At 41.4% G+C, this 20,345-nt stretch overlaps 1 protein-coding gene and 3 non-coding genes across 8 annotated transcripts; all 4 read left to right on the top strand.

Moving 5' to 3' along the window:
* The first annotated feature begins 262 nt into the window (after window positions 1-262).
* On the top strand, window positions 263-20,056 carry atg16l1 (ATG16 autophagy related 16-like 1 (S. cerevisiae)). Of its 5 annotated transcripts, none has more exons than XM_044353765.1 (21): window positions 263-449; window positions 1,905-2,016; window positions 2,315-2,408; window positions 2,672-2,777; window positions 4,488-4,561; window positions 4,682-4,751; window positions 6,733-6,914; window positions 7,027-7,092; window positions 7,174-7,260; window positions 7,683-7,742; window positions 7,895-7,939; window positions 11,564-11,666; window positions 13,138-13,243; window positions 14,955-15,025; window positions 15,145-15,216; window positions 16,423-16,543; window positions 16,649-16,754; window positions 16,965-17,114; window positions 17,235-17,282; window positions 17,941-18,042; window positions 19,760-20,056. In XM_044353765.1, exons 2-21 carry the CDS (start codon window positions 1,911-1,913, stop codon window positions 19,851-19,853), a joined length of 1,863 nt encoding a protein of 620 aa, XP_044209700.1. In that variant the 5' UTR covers window positions 263-449; window positions 1,905-1,910; the 3' UTR covers window positions 19,854-20,056. The 5 variants fall into 5 exon arrangements, with proteins under 5 accessions (XP_044209700.1, XP_044209698.1, XP_044209701.1 ...); XM_044353763.1 differs by having other exon boundaries at window positions 11,561-11,666; XM_044353764.1 differs by lacking the exon at window positions 263-449 and adding an exon at window positions 528-639 and having other exon boundaries at window positions 11,561-11,666.
* Window positions 5,702-5,994, top strand: LOC122984782. Its single transcript, XR_006403995.1, has one exon.
* On the top strand, window positions 12,771-13,058 carry LOC122984781. Its single transcript, XR_006403994.1, has one exon.
* On the top strand, window positions 15,979-16,265 carry LOC122984783. Its single transcript, XR_006403996.1, has one exon.
* Window positions 20,057-20,345: the final 289 nt, after the last annotated feature.

Raw genomic sequence — 20,345 nt, 5'->3', positions numbered from 1 at the left:
ATAATATTTACAGATTCACAGATTCTGGATTTTTGTATGAAGGAGATGACGCTTTAAGGAGTTTAACAAGGTTATTGAACTTCTTTTTATGAAAAAAAAACAAAACATTTTAGACACAAACTATAATTAAAGTGGAGTTTTTTTTTTTTAATATACATGTTAAAACGTGTGGAAGGCATCTTGAAATCTAAATTTATTTTGTCATCGAGAAAAATTAATAAAGTTTGATAGTGAAAAACTCTCCTATATAAACTAGACGTCATATTTTTGCGACCATCCGGGAAGTCAGCCACTGGAGCCAAAATGGCGGTGAACTGGAGCGAAGCAGCAGATGTCGGTTAACGGGAAAAACGGGACCGTTTGACACCTGAAACTACCGAAAGAACAACCGTGTTGTTGACGGCGAGTCATCAGAGGAACCGAGCCACAGTCCGGCCGCAGTTAGATGTGTGAGTGTTCATTGATCCAGCGGCTCTGTTAGCATGCTAACCTGTGATGCTAACATGTTGAGTCACGGTGTTTGTGTCCCGGGACCGTTAACAGCACACGGGTCCGGTAACACTACACCGGTCCGGTGACACCACACCGGTCTGGTAACACTACGCCAGGCCGGTAACCGCGTCCTGAAGGCGCCGAAAGGTTGTTTACTGCTAACTGTTTTAGTTCTGACTCATTTTTATCATGATAGCATGTTAGCTCGCCGTCTTCCTGTGTGTGTTGTGGTTCCGTTTAGCAACTAACAGTTAATGCTAACAGAGAGGCTAACTGCAGGTTCACAGGACTGATCGATATTATTGATTAGTTTAAAATCTGTCACTCTGATGCAATTGGCTGTATTACAGCTCTACGTCATCAGCTCTACAGGTGAGCTGCTGGTCACCTGAGTCGATGTTGTTGTTCAGATTTACGATGAACAGTTTTTATCTGGTTATTATACAGTAATAGAAGAAGTATTAAGATACTTTACTGCAGTAAAAGTACCAATACAGCAATGTACAAATACTCCTTTATAAGTAAAAGTCCTGCATGAAAAATCCTACTGAAGTAAAAGTACATAAGTATTAGTAGTTAAAGTATTTAAATATAGAAAATCTGTCTGTGATTTCCCGACTCGTTTTTTTTTTTTTGATGAACAGTTAATCGATTATCAAAATAAAAAGTAACACAATGACAGAATGAATGATTAGTTAGTTCATTGGTTTCATACAATTCTGTAATAAAACATCTAAAAGCTAAAATCTGAGCAGATGGGTGTTCGTGGGCTAATTTGTGTCAGTTTAGGGACCAGTTTAACTGCTGGAATAATCAATTACTGGTTGCAGCTGTAACCAGTTAAAGGTTTGGACACACTGTACGTGAATGTCTCTGTGTACATATCAAATCTGTCAGAAACATTTCATTATTTTCATGCAGGCTGTATTTATATATTCTTATTAAATGTAGAGAAGACATTAAAATGCCTCAAACTGAAGCCTTGATTGAGTTTAATTTAGAGCGGCAATGATTAATGATTAATCAATTAGTTGATCAACAGAAAATTAATCGGCAACTGTTTTTTGATCATCAGTTAATCGTTTTGAGCTTCCAAAATATGAATACTTTCTGGTTTCTTTAGTCTCTGTGACAGTAAACTGAAGATCTTTGAGTTTGATGACGTCGTCTTTAGGAAACACTGATCGACATTTTTCACCATTTTGACATTTTATAAACCAAACGAATAATTGATTAATTGATAATGAAAATAATCGTTAGTTGCAGCTGTGCTTTAATTATTGAAACACCAGAGAAACGTAAAAAGTGTGTGATGCTGTGAGCTTATGTTCTGACAGTCGTGTGTGTGTGTGTGTGCGCGTGTGTGTGTGCGCGTGTGCGTGTGTGTGTGCGTGTGTGTGTGTGCGTGTCAGGCGGTCATGGCGGAGCGGCAGGTGGGGAGCACATGGAAGAAACACATCGCTGAGCAGCTGAAGCTCAGAGACCGAGTGCAGAAACACGCCTTCGAGGAGATCGTCCACCAATGTGAGCGAGGAGACGAACACACGGCTGCACCGTTTTCACAAATACTTCACATCATCAGACATCATCTACACGTCGATACTGAACATAGAGCTCCTTTATTCATTCATTTTATTCATTATCGACGAGTTTTTACCTCACATGACCTGCAGCAGATCATCTGGAAGTTCTCTGACTGACGATCTGCTGTCAGACATGAATTAGTCTCAGAGCAGAATCTGAGGAGTCTTAACGTTCAGACCGACACGTTATTTTAGGAGCTCGGTGTTTATGTTGAGATGAACGTTTGTGTTTGTTTCAGATCTTCATCTGCTGGAGAAGTCGGACCTGCAGGCCGTTCTGTCGGAGAGATATCAGACTGAGAAGTATGACATCCAGAGAGGACACGAGGCCAGGTGAGTCCTCAGCACTCATCACTTCAAAACAACTTTATTAACACTCTTCCTACTCGTTCATCTTCATCATCTTCAAGAGTCTTCAGTCACGATGCTTTTAACAACAATCTGAAGCTCAGTTAGATGATCTGACCAGGAAGCAAAGCTCTGTAGCCTGTCCCTCAGTGTGTCCTTAACGTGTCCCCTAGCATGTCTAGCATGTCCCTCAGTGTCTAGTGTGTCCCTCAGCGTGTCCCTCAGCGTGTCCCTGTCTTGTGTTTCAGTTCGGGGGCAGACTCGGGCCGCTGTGACGTGCTGCAGCAGGAAATGGCTCAGATGAGAATCAAACACCAGGAGGAGCTGACGGAGCTGCACAAGAAACGAGGAGAGGTCAGTTACACACACACACACACACACACACACACACACACACACACACAGGAAGTGATGTCATCGACAACACTTGTCCTGATACAACAGAAACCTGCTGCTGATCATCATAAACAGTCCGAACCAGAGAACATATAGCTGTAGTCATTTATATTTCTCTCTCTGCATCTGGACTGTTGATGGCTGTTGCCATGGTAACCTCTGCTGCATGTGGTCAGTGACCTGGGCTTTGCTGAAATTGCAAAACAGAGACGAGATTTCTTCACTGTGGAGTTTCCTGTAAAAACTGAAAAGCTGCTGACGGGAAACTGATTCAAAACCTCCTGAAGGATTCTCTCACAAACATTGACCTATCAATTACAAGCCTTCTGTATTTATTTATTTTTTTTCCCCAATAATGTTTGGAAGGAAACTGCCTCAGTAATGAATATTTTTGACACGTATCATGAATGCAGTATGTGAGATATGAAATAAACCCAGATATCTGCAACAGCAGAAAGTCCTAATCCTATTGGACGGGGTGAAACGTCAACAAATCACACAACTACAATAGAAGAAGAAACTATTTCCAAATATTATAAAGTATAAATCGAGTATTTTATGTTGTTTTTTGTTGTTGGATTATAAACGCTGAATATGTGATGTCAGACTGTTTCTATTCAGAGAGGAAGAGTATTAATGAGATCTGACTGACTGAAACGTTGCATTTATGTATTTATTTATCACATTCTCATAAACTCATGTTGGGATCCTGTAGGAACGATGACTCGGATGTTTCCAGTGATCTGATTGGTCAGCGGTCAGTCTCTGATGTTAACCTGGTCCAGAGCAGGTTAGCTGTTCAGCACTAGTCACTATGAGTGTGCCCGAATACAAATACGTTATTCGGCAAAGCACAAATAATTTTTAAAATATTTGTATGAAACAAATATTCGCACTATTTGTTTTCGGGAAGGAAAAAAAAAATCATGTCAAACATCAGTTCACAGGTCGGTTACATCGTTATCTCCCAACGGACTCTCCATCATCTGTTGTTCCTCTTCTCCTTTCCACAAAGTCAGGTTGTAAGAAAATAGGCAATAAATGAAAAGTACAAAGCAAGAATCACCTCTGAAGTTCTTCTACATGTTCCAGGCTGTGCTGTCTGTGTGTTATAAGGTGTATAAACAGGTAGAGGTCTGTCTTAGTAAAGTTTTATCTCAGTAGTCAGCGCAGTCGTCTAGTTAGAGACCCGGTGTGAGGACGTCGTCCTTCATAAAGTAGTTTATACATAAACACTTATTGTAACACTTTAATTTTCTAAAATTAAAAGCGTCATAAAAACATAAACAGGGTTTTTAAGCCTCTTTCCACTTTTATTCGAATACAAATAATTTTGCTGCCTCAACAAATACAGATACAAATACTGGGCACTCTGCACATCCCCTACTAGTTACCATGGTGATTTATCCTGGTTTAAGAGTGAACCAGCTTCATGAAGCCCAAAGAGATCCAGGTTGATACATCTGTCAACACTCACTGACTGACCGGCTTTAATTTTGGAATGACGTCATAGTTTTCTTAATATTTGAGATGTTTTTTTTGGAAACGATGATCCTGTTTTTACTCGACGTGTCAAACACGTCCTGCTGCAGTTTGTGATTTTATTCTGCAGAAGTGATGAAGACGTTTCAGGTCCTGGAAACATGTTTTTTTTTTTTTGTCCTGCAGCTCGCTCACAATGTGATCGAACTGAAAAACCAGATACAAGAGAAAGACAAAGAGATCCAGAGCAACGAGGCCATGTGAGTTCCCGCTCTGCAGCATGTGTGTCTGTATGATACCTGATATATGTATGTATGTATCAAACACAATGTAAATGTGTGTTGTTTTAATAAAGCCTCCTTTGTTTTTGTGTTTTTGAGGATGTTGGAGTATCAGCAGCAGATCGCTAAGCTGGAGGGAGACTGTCGGGAGCTGAGGAGCTTCCTGCAGGTAAGAACCAATCACACACCTGAAGGTAACAACAGGAAGTGTCTTCCTGTTTAAAGCATCCTGGGAAATGCAGCGAAATTTCACTGGAAGAAAATCACCAACTGCAGTAGATCTGAACTTTATTTTAAATGAATATTTACAAAAAGTGATCAAGAGAAATATTTTGTATAATAATCAGATTGAGATTAGTCTTTATTATTATTCCGTCTGCCAGAATAAAACGTTATTATAACTTAAATAGAAAATGATACATGAATATTAGTGATGGATATCTCAATCTGTTTTTATTACTGTGCAAATAAGTTATACTTTTTAAAATGTATTAATTGATTATATATAACAGGAATATTGTTTGTGGACGACTTCTACAAGCAAGTCTAAACCCAACAGTATCTCCCTAGTAACAAATCTAAAACAGCAATAAAATCAAGGACATATTCTGCATATTTCTATATTTATATTCTGGGGCTCTACTGGAATATCTTCACATGATTTCCAGTTAAAAACTCCTTATTTATCTTCTACTGGTCCTTTATGCAGCCCCTCAGTTCAGCCTCTGTCTGAAACAGGCCGTTTTAGCTCCTGTCTCTTTAAGGCCCCGCCTCCTGATGAGCCCACTCTGTTCTGATTGGTCAGCTTTCAGGAAGCTTCCTCCGGCTCCGGAGGCTACGTAAACAAACTATAGTAGCAGGATTTCACTTCTTTTTCTCCTTCTTTACTCCAAATGTCAACGTCTCAAATCCATCCGTACATGTTGGAACTGAACAACACATGGAAACACCTTAGCAACCACCTTAGCAACCAAAATGTTTATGAGCATGTACGATGAGCCGACATCAGAAAGGTTGAAGCCCTGAGTCTTGACTTGAAGGCAGCATTTCTACACATGTTCCACAGCAGCAGCATTACATGAATCTAACAGTTCAGACACGTGGTGAAGAAGTGATGAAGGTCAATGATGAGAAGTAAAAGGTCTGATTACCCACAATCCTCTCCCAGCTGCCCTCTGGCTCCCAGCAGCCCCTGCTCTCTGCTCCCATCATGCTCTAGCAGTGCAGTGCTGGTCGTAGGAGCTGCTGACAGACAGACAGGATGTGACATCACAGCTCTGAGTCTGTACACAGATCCTACAGGCTCGGTGTGATGATGATGACGGACATCCAACACAACCAATCAGAGCGGAGCGTCGGGGTGAAGTGAGGGGGAGGAGGAGGAGCTGATCTCAAGTTTTCAAGCTGAGACCTTCAGACAGAAAGTCGGATTAATCAGAGTGAAACAGCTGTAGGGATGCAACTAATAGTTGTTTTCATTATCAATTAATCTGATTATTTTCTAGATTAACTGATTAGTTGTTTGGTCCAGAAAATGGTGAAAAACTTCTCAAAAGCCCAAGACGACGTCATCAAATGTTTTGTTTTGTCCACAACTCAAATATATTCAGTTTACTGTCGTCATAGAGACTAAAGAAACCAGAAAATATTCACATTTAAGAAGCTAATCGTTGCAGCTCCAAACAGCTGCTCAACTTCCAGCTTCATCAGAGGACGTTAATTAGATGTGTTGGACGTATCTAACAATTACAAAACAAATGGGACCCATTTCTCATTAGTCAGAAGTCCTGTAACCTTCAGTAAATAAATATTATTAATATAAAACAGGTTCAATCAGTCTGAATGGTTTTATGATACAGAGGACTGATCTATATGACTTTGTAATAAGATGAAGGAGGAGCTGCGACAGTTTCACGCTCTGAAACAAACCACGAACCATCAAAACGCTCAACAGATCAGCTGCTGTGGAGTCTACAGTCTCCTCTCTGTTCATTAATTACATCTTAGAAACAACAGGACGGTTCTTCACATGTGGCTCCACAGTTCATTACTGCTGTAACCTGTGATTTGGAAGCATCAGTCGCATCTAATCGATTTAAATATATTAATGGATCCCAAAGTTGTGATGCGGTGTTCTTGTGTCGCCGCAGGACCTGGAGAGAGCGAACCAGACCCTGAAGGACGAGTACGACGCTCTGCAGATCACCTTCAGCGCTCTGGAGGAGAAGCTGAGGAAAACCACGGAGGACAACCAGGAGCTGGTGTCCCGCTGGATGGCTGAGAAGGCTCAGGAGGCGAACCGGCTCAACGCCGAGAACGAGAAGGACAGCAGGTAGACGGACGTCACGCACGCACGCAGGTTTCTCTCCTGTCGTGTCTGATTCCTCTGACTGACTCTGATGATGATGATGATGATGATGATGATGATGATGATGATGTTTCAGACGCAGACAAGCCAAACTACAGAAGGAGCTGGCCGACGCCGCCAAAGAGCCTCTGCCCATTGACCCGTCAGTACCGTTAACTTTCACTTTTTTTTTTTTTTACTCTGCTGATGTCACAGAGAGGCGCTGACTCACTTCTCTCCTCAGGGACGACGACATCGAGGTTCTGGCAGAGGATGCTGGGAAAGGAGGCGGAGAGACGTCGCCGAACCGACCGCTCAACAGAACTCCGAGGTGAGACGGCACCTGTCCTGCTTCAACACATTTATATCTACTCACACCCATATATGCATATAGAATTACATGTATATGTATAATAACAGTAGAGGTGCAGACAAGACATTTTAACACAAATAGTTGCTGTTTTCTGCTCTTTTTAGTTTATTTTTACACTGTAAAATGTCCCAAACGCTACATATCTTGATCATAATTCTTTAAGAACCACATTCAAGGATCCTTTTCAGAAATGATTGTTGTTTATATTTTATCAGATTTTCTTTCAGCTCCCAGAAAACTCCTGTATGAGCCTCATAAATCCAGTATAACATTCATTCATCCATCTAGAGATGAGACATCTGACATATGACTGAATATTTGTGGTGCAGCTGCTTCTGTTTGTGTTTCAGGGTTTTGACAGATTGTTTGTATGTTTGCAGTAAGAAGGTCTCCCAGCCTCCCCCAGGTGGTCTGCTGGACTCCATCTCCAACATATTTGGGTATGTAGCTGTAAGTTTCACCTGTCCTGTGTGTCCACCTTCCTGTCCTGGTCTCTGCCGGGTCTCTGTCCTGGTCTCTGGGGGTCTGGGACTGTCCATGTTGTGATTGACAACCTGTCTGTCTGTCTGTCTGTCTGTCTGTGTGTCTGCAGCGTGTCTGAGTGTGTTCAGCCTGGACTCGTCCCACCGCACTCCAGGTGAAGGATCATGTGTGTTCACCTGTTCACTCTGCCAGCAGTTTGATTCGTTTCTATTTGTCCGTCATCTCGACCAGTAATAACATGAACAGTGTTTAACCTTCACCTGCCCGAAAGACACAAATAAAAACAAATGTAACTTAAACTAGCAGGATAGCGACAGTGTGACGGGCTCGCTCCAAAACCTGACGTTAATATAATGTAATAATATTACAAACAACCGCTTTACTGCACGCGGATATAATGACACCACGTATCCGTGTCACCGCCGCCCTGTGACTAGGGATGCCCCTCGAAACCCGGGTCTGAACTGGAACCGGTTCTAAGATTTTGAGAACCAGAGTATTTTTAAGGTCTGTTCTGTATATTTTGATGTTTTGGTGTAATTTATGGTCGCGCTGCAGGAAGCCTTCTGCTCTCTGTTGGTGTTTGACCGAGGCTCCTCCACACACACACACACACACACACACACACACACACACACACAGACACTGAGCAGACAGCAGAGCAGAGCGTGGATGTCTAAAGAGAACTGGATACAGGAAGAGCGCCAGGCTTTGAAGCAAATTTGACATAGCGGCCAACGTCACGTGATGCAAACTGGCCCACAAAGACTTTTTCCCCAGAGACTTACACTGTGAAAGAGACGTCTGTAAATCAGCGGATACATTTTTCTGAGCGTCACAACCTCCGCGAAATGACTCGTCTCACTTTCAGAATTAAATCCGTTCGGTCCGATCACATTTCAAAAGCCTTGAAGAGCTGCATGATTGAATTGTTTTATCCCCATTGAAGTTAGCCGGAGGGCTAAACCGGAAGTAGCCGACTCGGTCAACGAAAGTCACTAGTGCGCATGCTCTATGGGCCGCACAATGCGGAAGATCCGGGTACTTTCATAACGGGAAGTCGTTTTTTTGTTTTTTTTTTGGCTTCATGCGCCACTGAGCAACTTTCATAGGAATGAACGGGGCCCCACGTCCGACGCTGCATCCAGATCTCTTTATACATCCATGGAAACGGTGAACCAGGTAAAATGAAGATGACATTTTACTCGAGTTACTACGCTCGTTACTGTCAGTGCAGCAACAGCTACGCGAGTAAAAATCCTTTATCATTAAAATACTTTATCAAACCACGTCTTCAACGAGCATAAACATGTAGAGAAGTGATATTTTCAACAGCTTTGCCTGCAGGCTTCCGTCCACCGCCGGTATGTTCGACACAAACAGCGCGCTGCCTGCGCTAACAGCACATTATTAGAAAACAAGCTAAAAACAGAAGCTGTGTATATAGCCGAACGGTTTAGTTTATTTTGCCACGTATCTTAAAACTAGTTAAATTTTTATAAGTTTAACTACTGGCTGAGATGCCCCCCCCCCCCCCCTTTCACTCAGTATTTTGATGTCAGAAATATTTATGTTGACATTTTAGATTAGTTTCCAGTGAGAGATTGAGGTTATATTGGGACTTTGCTGTTGTAAACATGTAGTTATATTTAAGATATAAATCAGTTGTAAACCTGTTCTGAATTTATCCTTTTTTTTTTTTTTTTTTTTAAATATATCTTTCAAAAAGCAGTTCTTTAGTAATGAAAAAGAACCGATAAGAGTATCCTGACGGTATCCATCCCGACCCGCGACAACACCGGTGGGGGCTTTTAACTCCCACTGAAAAGCATTCAAGGCGAAACACTGATGAAGGTGTCTAAACACCCGGAGAGACTCAAAAACCCTCTGCAAGTACTTTCAAAGTCATTCCGGGTGTTTTAACTCTGAAATAAGCCCCCCTGTGATTGGCTGACGGCCAGAAACGAGAGTGAACGTTAGCCGTTAGCTGTTAGCCGTTAGCTGTTAGCCGTTAGCTGTTAGCCGTTAGCTGAGTCGGCGTCGTCATTCTGTCCATCGGTCTGCTGGCAGCGTGAACACACTATGACGTTTGTAGTGACGTGATTATTCTTGACAATAATCCCAGTACTAAATCAATAATCTGTTTAAGGCATGTTAGACTAGTGTTGTTCTGTGCAGGTGAAGCTTCAGAGGCAGTTCATGGATGTTTTTTTTTTTTTTTAGTTTTTTTTTTTTTTACCTTTTTTATGTTGTAACATGATGTGCAACAACTGGACGCTTCTGTTGTTAACATGTTTAGAGCTGCAACTATCAAGAAACATGTCAATGTTTGTTTGTTTTGTTTTTCTTCCTTAAAGGACAGTAAACTGAATACTTTTGAGAGTTTTGGTCTGTTTTTCTCAGTTTTTCAATATTTTAGACGAAGCGATTAACGAGAAATAAATCAGGACATCAATCAATAACAAACACAGTAGTTTGCTGCAGCGCTAAACATGTTTCCATCTGGAGGAGTGAAGACAGATATTTATGCCAGCAGGTACTGAAGTTAAATTGTGTTCAAATCTGAATTTGTACGTCATAATTTGAAGTGTGGCAATAATCAATGTTATTATATAAACAATCAATATGTGAATAGTTTTTTCTTCTTCTTTTTCTTCTTCTTCTTCTTTTGACTTGAATTAGTAAATTATCAAACTGAGAAGTATCAATTTCTTAAAATTCAACCACAAAAACTTGATTTATAATTTGATAAGGAGCTGGGAGGCTGCTGGCACTGATATCAGCTCATATTAGAAAACCCTGCCGTGTGTTTGATCACCAGAAATGTAACAGAAGCTCCGGCAGGAAATCTGGTCCCTCTGTTTGTAAAACTGGATTAGTGGAAGATGTTGAGCGCTTGTGTGGAGACTGTCCACTAAGATAGTCCCTCCGAGGCCTCTGTAGTTGCCTGTATTTTGAATTGAAGTGTGATGTTCCTGTTTGCTGTCAAAGCATGTAAACAAATAACATGAATACCAGTTTATTGACATGATGAGGGTGAGAAAATATGAAAAATATGAATGTTTATTTAGATCTTCACACTAACATTGTTTTAAAGGGTAATTCAGCTGATTTTCTATATTTTTCTTATTGTCAACAAATCTCAACAATGAACTGATCTACTAACAAGTATTGTGTGTGTGTTTCCAAAGCCTGACGTGTTTTATTCCTTTTTTGTTGTTCAAAAACTATTAACTGAACTTCTTTGGTAAATTTTATGATGTAATACAAACGTCACATCAACACACCTGAAGTCTCATCTTCAGGTTGTTGCATCAATCAAAAGACTAAAACAGTTTCCAATAAATTACTGAAATGTTTGTAGAGCTGCAACAACTATTCAATTAATATATCAGTTAATCAACAAAACGTTAATCAGAAACTGTTTTGAGGGCTGCAACTAATGATTATTTTCATTATCGATCAATCTGATTATTTTCTCAATTAATTGATTAGTTGTTTTATAGGCCAAGTAAGTAATAAATCAAGAAAATAATCAGCAGATTAATTGATTTATGAAGATTTGTTGTGGCTCTACATGTTTGAAAGCTGAATGTTAAGACTTTCAATAAGGGTTAGGGTTAGATATGTAAAAAGGTTTTTAAAACGTCATTAAACCCAATCTGGATATCTCACTTCATGTTTGATGTATAGAAACAATTATTAATTAACCGTATATTAGTTAATCTTTGCATCCCCCCGGGGTTTATTAGACTAACTGTGATCTCTTCCTCAGCAGGCGTCGAACCGCCAACTCCTTCAGCACGTCACCAGAAAGCACCGAGGCTCCGTCGGGCGTGTGCGCCGAGGTTCGGGTCCCGTGCACGGCGCTGCACGTGTTTGTAAGTATCTCCGGTTCCTCGCCGGGGGCCGACCCCACGTGACGGTTTAACAGCCAGACCGGTTCAGATTGTTGAGACGGGAAACGCATCATCACAACAAAAACTCAGACATTCAGTTTACTGGAAGACAAGAAAAAACATGGCACATTTGAGAACCTGAAACCATCAAACATCTGGAATCTTTGCTAATTGATTATCAAAATATTTGAGGATCAATTTCCTGCCGATGGATTGATCGATTAGTTGCAAACTATTATATTAATCTGCAACAATTTCTGATTCCAGCTTCTTAAATGTGAATATTTTCTGGTTTCTTTAGTCTCTATGACAGTAAACTGAAGATCTTGGTGGACAAAACAAGACTTTTTTTTGGGGCATTTTACAAACCAAACAACTAATCAATTAATTGAGTAAAATAATCAACAGATTAGTTGCAGCTCTGTCAGCTGACACTTGGACTAGTGTTCAGTCTCAGCTGCCTAAACTTCAACTAAACTTGTGAGCAAACAGTTGATTATTGATTAACTGTTAAATGAACAATTACTTGCGGGGTTCCTCAGGGTTCTAGTCTTGACTCTTTATAGTTTCAGTCTCGTTAAAGGTGCTTTAAATTATGGTTTTTTTTTTTGTCTACTTGTTATCAGCAGAACAGTCTGTTAACACACCGTCTGACACATCTTAAGTTGACGAGTGGCCGTTCAAAACATGTCTGTTCAGAACGAGCAGACAAACATCAATTAAAACGATCAAGATTTAATAAGTTAAATGGTTTAAATCCAGACAGAAACGTCACCAGTGAGACTAAACTGAGGTTGAACTGTAGCAGCAGTTTACGGCCTTCCATTGGTTGATTCTGCCGCCAATCAAAGCTGTCTGTGCTCCTATTGGCTAGTTGTGCTCGTTCCTCTCTCTCATTACATTTGTCCCGTTCAGCCAGTCAGAGCCCATAAGCCCCGCCCCGCTGTGACGTGAACGTGTTTATATCAAACACACCCCGCTGCGCTCAGACACGGAGCTGAGCGGCTTGCTGTTTCTCCATCCAGTAGTCCCATAATGCATCTCTCCTGGTCTCACACAGAAATATAAACTGTTATTAACCTCAAAGGTCAATGATGAGAAGTAAAAGGTCTGATTACCCACAATCCTCTCCCAGCTGCCCTCTGGCTCCCAGCAGCCCCCTGCTCTCTGCTCCCATCATGCTCTAGCAGTGCAGTGCTGGTCGTAGGAGCTGCTGACAGACAGACAGGATGTGACATCACAGCTCTGAGTCTGTACACAGATCCTACAGGCTCGGTGTGATGATGACAGACATCCAACATAACCAATCAGAGCGGAGCGTCGGGGTGAAGGGGGGAGGAGGAGGAGCTGATCTCAAGTTTTCAAGCTGAGACCAAAATTAAAAAAAAAAAAAAAAGTGTTTAAAGAGATGCTTTCAGTGTTAGCTCTGCATTAAATATGTGTGTGTGTGCAGGAAGCCCACGATGGCGAGGTGAACGCGGTGAGGTTCAGCCCCGGCTCTCGTCTCCTAGCAACAGGAGGGATGGACCGCCGGGTGAAGCTGTGGGAGGTCGTCTCAGGTGAAGTGCTGCTGATAGATCCTTCATGTGCAAACACGTATTAAAAAGTTTATGTGAAGCTAATATGAAGCCTCAGCGTCCAAATGAGTCAAATCAAGTAGATATCTTTCAACTTAACAGTCTTTTTAGTGCCTCTTTATGTTGTCTTAATATCCCTTATGAACTGGAGGAATGTTCATATGGACACCTGACTGCTGGTTTAACACACTGGAAACACTGGGAACTGGTCCTTTTTAACATTATTTACATTCTTCACTAATCATCACTAAACCAGCTGATGTTTGACTTTGTCTAGAAGCTGATACATCAATATGACTTTAAAGTTTACATTTAAATATGTCCTATAAGATATTTATTAGCTCAATACTATAATTTGGAATAATCATCTTGTTCCTCAATATTAAGTCCATCTAACCTGGTGAGTCTCCACTCTGTGTTTTTAGATGAAGAAGTATTGTATTAACTATTGATTTTCCAGTTAATCACAGTTTTTATTTGAATGATCCCATATCGATCATCTTTACTCAGTAAACATGTGAGCTAAATGCTTCAGTCAGAGCTGCTTGATGTGTTAAATGTCGACTTTATGGAGATGGAGTTATTACAACGTGCACAAAAATCTTTATTTGAAGTTAAAATGAACGTAGATGATGGCTGCTATATGAACCGTCAGCAGAGGTTAGAAAGTGATGTGAACAGTTTCAGTCTTTTGTTGTGATTCAACAGGAGAGTTTCATGTCGATCAGACTGAGAGTCTCTGACGGTGTCTGTGGGAAACATCTGGAACAACATCTGCTCCCACTTCACAACTGAATCAAATATGAGCTCTAATTTAAACTTAAAAAACTGAAGGATTGTAACTGGTGGGCTGAACCACTGATGTGTCTTTAAGTTATTATGATTATTAGGGCTGCAGTCTGCTGGTCGGTTAGTTGGTCGATATGTTCTCGTCCGACTAAATTCTCATTGGTCGAATAATCTCCGTGTTATTTTCATAAGGAGAAAAGTGCTACATCAACAGCTTTTCAGGATTAATCCATTATTTCCTGCGGCGGGGGGGACAGACTAACAAATTACCTGTGAAAACAACGGGGGTGTATTCAAAACACCCCCGTTGTTTTCACAACTTTGAACTCGCCCAACCTGATGGAGCCTGCTGGGTCTAACTGTACTCAACGGTTACTGAACGGTTACTGAATCTGTGTTTCTTCCGTAATAATCTCAACGAACCTCCGCCAGGCCGAAAGATATTTTTTAATGTCAAAAACAACGCTAAATATCGGTAGCGTAACTCCGTTTAGGAGTACAGCATAATTGCGCAGTATGTTTGCGTAGCGAGCGGGAAAGAGCGAGGAGCAGAGAGGTGACGGTGGATGCGAGCGGAGCAGAGGAAAAGGTCAGCGGCAACTTGTCAGTCTGGCAGTAAATGTACAGCACAGACTACAGTGTGTCAGTTAATAAATGCTAAAAAGTCACGTCTGTTGTTTCCCCAAATGCTGGAAAAGTGAAGGAGGTTAGCTCCAAAGTTGGCAACAACAGGTTAGCCTAGCCTGAAGATGCTAAACAGAGAAATGAGTTCACTGTGCTCACTGTTTAACTTAAAAAACTGACGGATTGTAGCTGGTGGGCTGTTGTGACTGAACCACTGATCTGTCTTTAAGCTGTTATCATTATTATTATTATCATTATTGTTGTTGTTGTCTGTGTTCAGGTCGCTGTGAGCCTAAAGGAGCTCTGACCGGCAGCAACGCAGGAATCACCAGCATCGAGTTTGACAGCGCTGTAAGTCTGAAAACTGACTTCTTACTTTTTTTAACTCACTGTTTGTTTGTTTGTTTGTTTGTGTGTTTTTACGGCTTCCTCCTGCTGGTTTGATATATAGTTTGTTGTTGTGTTTTCAGGGCTCGTACCTGCTCGCTGCCTCCAATGACTTTGCGAGTCGGATCTGGACGGTAGACGACTACAGACTGAGGGTGAGTCAGTGGAACGGGTCCACGTAGAGCTGCACCTGATGCATGTATTTGTTTTTTTAGATCCGTCTCCATGGAGATGAATTGAATTGCTGGAGTATCCTGTTAAATCCACACTACTAAATAAAACATTTATGACTAGAGCTGCAACTATTATTGATTATCTCAAACAATTTTCTTAATTCATCAATAAAATGTCAGAAAATAGTGAAAAGTTGCCCAAATAGACACTTAAATGTCTTTTTTATTTATCCAAAACCCCCAAAATTCACTTTACTATAATAGAAGAGGAAGGAAACAAGTATATATTGACATTTTTGCTTAAAATATGACTTGATACGATTAACAGATCAAAATTTTTGCCAGTTAAAACATTTTTTTTACTTTATTTTTATTGTTTTTATAAGCAAAATAAAACCAGTTTCTGTGTTATGCCCTTTTTTAAAAGTAACTATTCATATTTTCACCAGATATTCATCCTTTCACGGTTAAGAATCATTTGTAAAATTACAAAGTAAATTAGTTGATGGACTAAATGATTGATCCGCTAACCGTTCTGCTGTATTAACACTTAAAATGACTTAACGTCATTCTTTTTAGTTATATAACAAGTAAATAAATAGATTTTGTTGAGGAAATCTGGGGAAAGTTTCGGAAAGTAAATCTTGAGGATATTTCAAAATAAAATGTCAGTCAGGAAATGAAATCACGTCGTCATGGAAACAAAGAAGCACAAACTTGATTGGTTGAGCGTCGTAACCTGTTGGTCAGTGATGTGATGTAAAAGGTCTGACGCTCAGATGCCCCGCCCCTTAGCCGCCATTTTGGCTCCCAGCAGCCCCCTGCTCTCTGCTCCCAGCATGCTCTAGCAGTGCAGCGCTGGTCCCAGGAGCCGCTGACAGACAGACAGGATGTGACATCACACAGCCTGTACGCAGATCCCACAGGCTCGGTGTGATGCTGCCGATTGACATCCAACAGAACCAATCAGAAAGGAGCGTCAGGCTGAGTGGGCGGGGCCTGAGAGGTGATCTCACTCCTCTACTGAGACCGCAGGAGCTCCAGTTTCACGTTATCGTTTAGTTTTTATTTGCTGGTTAAAATAGTTTAGTTTTAGTCTCCGTTTTGGTTGTGTGGGGGGAAAAAAGGTCGTTAACGAATATTTTACATTAGTTTTCATTGATGAAATTAATGTTTGTGTTTGTCCAGCACACACTGACGGGTCACAGCGGGAAGGTTCTGTCAGCTCGCTTCCTATTGGACAACGCTCGAATCGCCTCCGGAAGCTACGACCGAACGCTCAAACTGTGGGACCTCCGCAGCAAAGTCTGTACGTGATTGGCTGGTTTTTGTCTGACTGATATATTTCAGTACAGTGTTACCATAGCAACATGGCCCGTTTTTGTTCATATCACCTGCCGTCTCACCTGTGCAGGTATCAAGACGGTGTTTGCTGGTTCCAGCTGTAACGACATCGTCTGCACGGAGCAGTGCATCATGAGCGGACACTTTGATAAGAAGGTTCGCTTCTGGGACAGCAGGTGAGGATTCATTCTGTCTGCTTCACTTCTCCACATCCACAGGTGAAGAAAGCTTCAAGTCGTGTCAGTGAGTTTGACAGAGAGGTTTTGTTTTTAGAGTTAGAAGTTGTCCTCGCGTCTCCGAACCCTTCTGGACATGTAGCATGACCTTTGACACTGTTTACCTGCGTCCTCTGTGTGTGTGTGTGTGTGTGTGTGTGTGTGTGTCAGAGCGGAGACTATAGTGCAGGAGCTGGAGCTGTTGGGCAGAGTCACGTCTCTGGATCTGAACCACGACCGCACTGAGCTGCTCACCTGCACCAGAGACGACCTGGTCAAGATCATCGACCTGCGCTCCAACGCCGTCAGACAGACGTTCAGGTTCAGTATCTGCAAACACCAGCAGCAGTCTGTAGTTTCACCACACCGTCAGAGTGTCGGGTCGTTGTTGTTGTTGTTGTTGTTGTTGTTGTTTAATAACTGATGTGTTTGTGTGTTCAGCGCTCAGGGCTTCAAATGTGGAGCCGACTGGACCAGAGTCACCTTCAGGTGAGTTCAACACTGCGTACATTTACTCAGTTTAGAGGTATTTATACTTTACTTGAGTATTTCCATGTGATGCTAGTTTATACTTCCACTCCGCTACATTTCAGAGGAAAATAAAAACTTTCTACTCCACATCTTATTCACACATCCACTAATCTGTCAGTTATTTTCCTTTATAGATTAATTGGTTAGTTGTTTTGTTCTATAAAAATTCAGAAAACGGTGAAATATGTTGATCAGTGTCTCCTAAAGTCCAAGATGACGTCATCAAATGTCAAATATATTCAGTTTACTGTCACAGAGACTGAAGAAACCAGCAAATATTCACATTTAAGAAGCTGGAATCAAAACAATTAATCAATTATCAAAATGGTCAGTGATTAATTTAATATTTGACAACTAATCGACTAATCATCGCAGCTTTAATAACGATCGACTGAGTTTCTACTTTGCTGGTTTTATGTTCGCTGTCCAGCTACTGTCAACACTTCCTGTACTGATGTGTCACATTAAAAGTCTTCCCATGACTTAAAGGCCACGAGCCGTTCCTGTAGGCTTTTAATGTGAAACATCTGCAGGATTTACTCATAAAAGCAGCAGGAGCTTCTCTCCTGTAGATAATCAGAAGAGTCTGAAGCTTTGTTGTTTTTTTTGTTTTCAGTCCTGACGGCAGCTACGTGGCCGGCGGATCAGCTGACGGAGCTCTGTACATCTGGAACGTTCTGACGGGGAAACTAGAAAAAACTCTGGACCGAAACCACAAGTAAGAACCGGACTGATCACAGATGTTCAGCGACAAACACAATATCAGCCGGGAAGTTACATTTTTATTTTCATCATCCTCAGAGTCGTAACTCAGGCTGCGTCTCAAGTCTCTTAAATTGCATCCACGTTTCCCTCACTTGCGTCTTTAGTCCCTCCCACCGCAGAGAGACGCAAGGAAACCGAGCGAGGAGAGGAAACGAGGAAATTTGTTTTCAGAGACATGAGACGTCCTCTCCTCTGAGGCGTCACGTGAAGCGACGTCCGTTTCTGATGACGGCGACAGCTGATCACAGCTGGATGAGCTGTCAGTCGGCTTTAACGGCTGTAGAAACTTCTGATGTGCACTGTGTTAACACTAATAAAGGTTCACAGTTATCACCGCTAGAGCAGCAGTTTCCTCTCTGCAGCTTTTACCTGTTTAACAAACACATAAATAAAAACCTGCATTCTGTATTTATACTGTGTCCTGCTCAGACGCACAGGAACCATTTCTACTCGCAGAATGCGTTTATACTATTTATTGATTATTTGTATCTGTATTTCTTGATAATCCTGATAGTGAATTCATTATTCAATTACCCAGAATATGATCATTTCTTCTGAACGCTGGAAAATATGTAATTGGCTAAATGTTTCAGGGAAAATGGAAATGATGTAACTCATATCAAACCCGACGCTCAGGAACTTTCAGCCTCACATGTGACTGAATGGAAATGACGATAAATGATGTAAAATATAAATGTGTTGAACTTATCATGGATAAAATTAAAGTCAGGAAGAGTCTGTCTGTCAGCAAGAAACAGTTTAATGGAGGAAATAACATCATGAGAAAAAATCTTATAAATGAAGAAAGTTGTTTACGGTTCTTTTGTTGATCAGGTCGACAATTAACAGATTTTTAACTATGATGAATCAGAAAACAAATAAAACATAAAACTTGAATGATACACTTAAATTAAATCTGTAATCTGTCTCCAATCCGATCAATAACTGATATCCAATAGGGGGGCGTGTCGGCCGGTAAAAGACTTCCGTGTAGGCTGCTCTCGTGTTTCCTCGCTCCTCGGAGCAGAATAAGAGACTTGAGACGGCTGTCAAAATGACGCATCAGCAACAAGCTCCGGTTCTGGCGAGGAGACATAAATTAAGAGACTTGAGACGTATCCTCAGTCAGAAACACATATTGATATTATTCACACTTCCTGATCTCTGACGTCCATCACCAATAAACCTCCATAAATCTGCTTAGAAACAGAGAAGAAAGAAGCTGCAGAAGCTGAGAATCGTCACGTGTTTTAAGTTTCCTTCAGTATCACAGTGATCAGTGATGGTTGTCTGAACATCCACAGCTATGACTGGAGAATAAAGTTCTACTATTTGGTGAAAAAAATTTGACAAAATGTGAGCAAATCAGGTGTAAAAGCACATCTGCTGAGCTTTAAGGAGTCTGAAGCTGATGGTTTTATTGATTCTGGGGTCATATTGGTTCAAATAGGCCGACATGTTGCTGTCAGATCAGCAAAACATTTTTACGAGTCAGATTTCACACCGAGCTGATAAACTGCAGCAGAAGGGGAAAAAAAACTTGAAATACAAGATTGTCGATCAACAACTAATTATTTCTAATAATGAATCTAATGGTTGCAGCTCTTAAAACAGCCTGAATGTGGTTTAAGAAACTTAAATTGAACCTGCTGTTGTTCTTCTGTCCGCAGCTCTGCCATCAACTCGGTGTCCTGGTCGCCGTCAGGAGCGTTCGTCGCCAGCGTGGAGAAAGGCAGCAAAGCCATTCTGTGGTCTGACATGTGATCGGAGCAGCTGGAGGACTGTTGGCCTGTCAGGCGCCGGATGTTCGAGGAAATCTGTTTGTTGGGTGGAGCTTGAACGCAGCAGCACACTCGGACTGAAGCTGTGTGTGTTTGTGTGTGTGTGTGTGTACAGATCTCCATCAGGCGAGCTCATTGTTCTGCCTTCATGTGGACATGTTGAACATGAAGACTGTGCTTGAACCAGATGTTTAACTTCTGTCTGTGTCAAGGGGAGGAGGGGGAGGGGGAGGGGGAGGGGGAGGGGGGGGGAGAGGAGGCGTTCAGAGGCTTTTAATGTTCCAGAAAATTCAGATGTTTAAATTCTGAGAGGAAAAAGTTTACTCTGGAACGAAGGAAGAACCACTCGATTTTTGAAGACGCTTCACACGACTCGACTGTCCTCACTCGTGTGTTTCTGTGTGTTTTGGATCAAAGCTGTTCATCAAGAATAAAATCCAAATAATACCTGTTGATATTTATCTCTGAAGCTGTC

This window comes from Thunnus albacares, chromosome 6 (genome assembly GCF_914725855.1).
Source record: "Thunnus albacares chromosome 6, fThuAlb1.1, whole genome shotgun sequence".
NCBI lineage: Eukaryota > Metazoa > Chordata > Actinopteri > Scombriformes > Scombridae > Thunnus > Thunnus albacares.
This window is presented reverse-complemented; position numbering and strand designations above follow the sequence as displayed.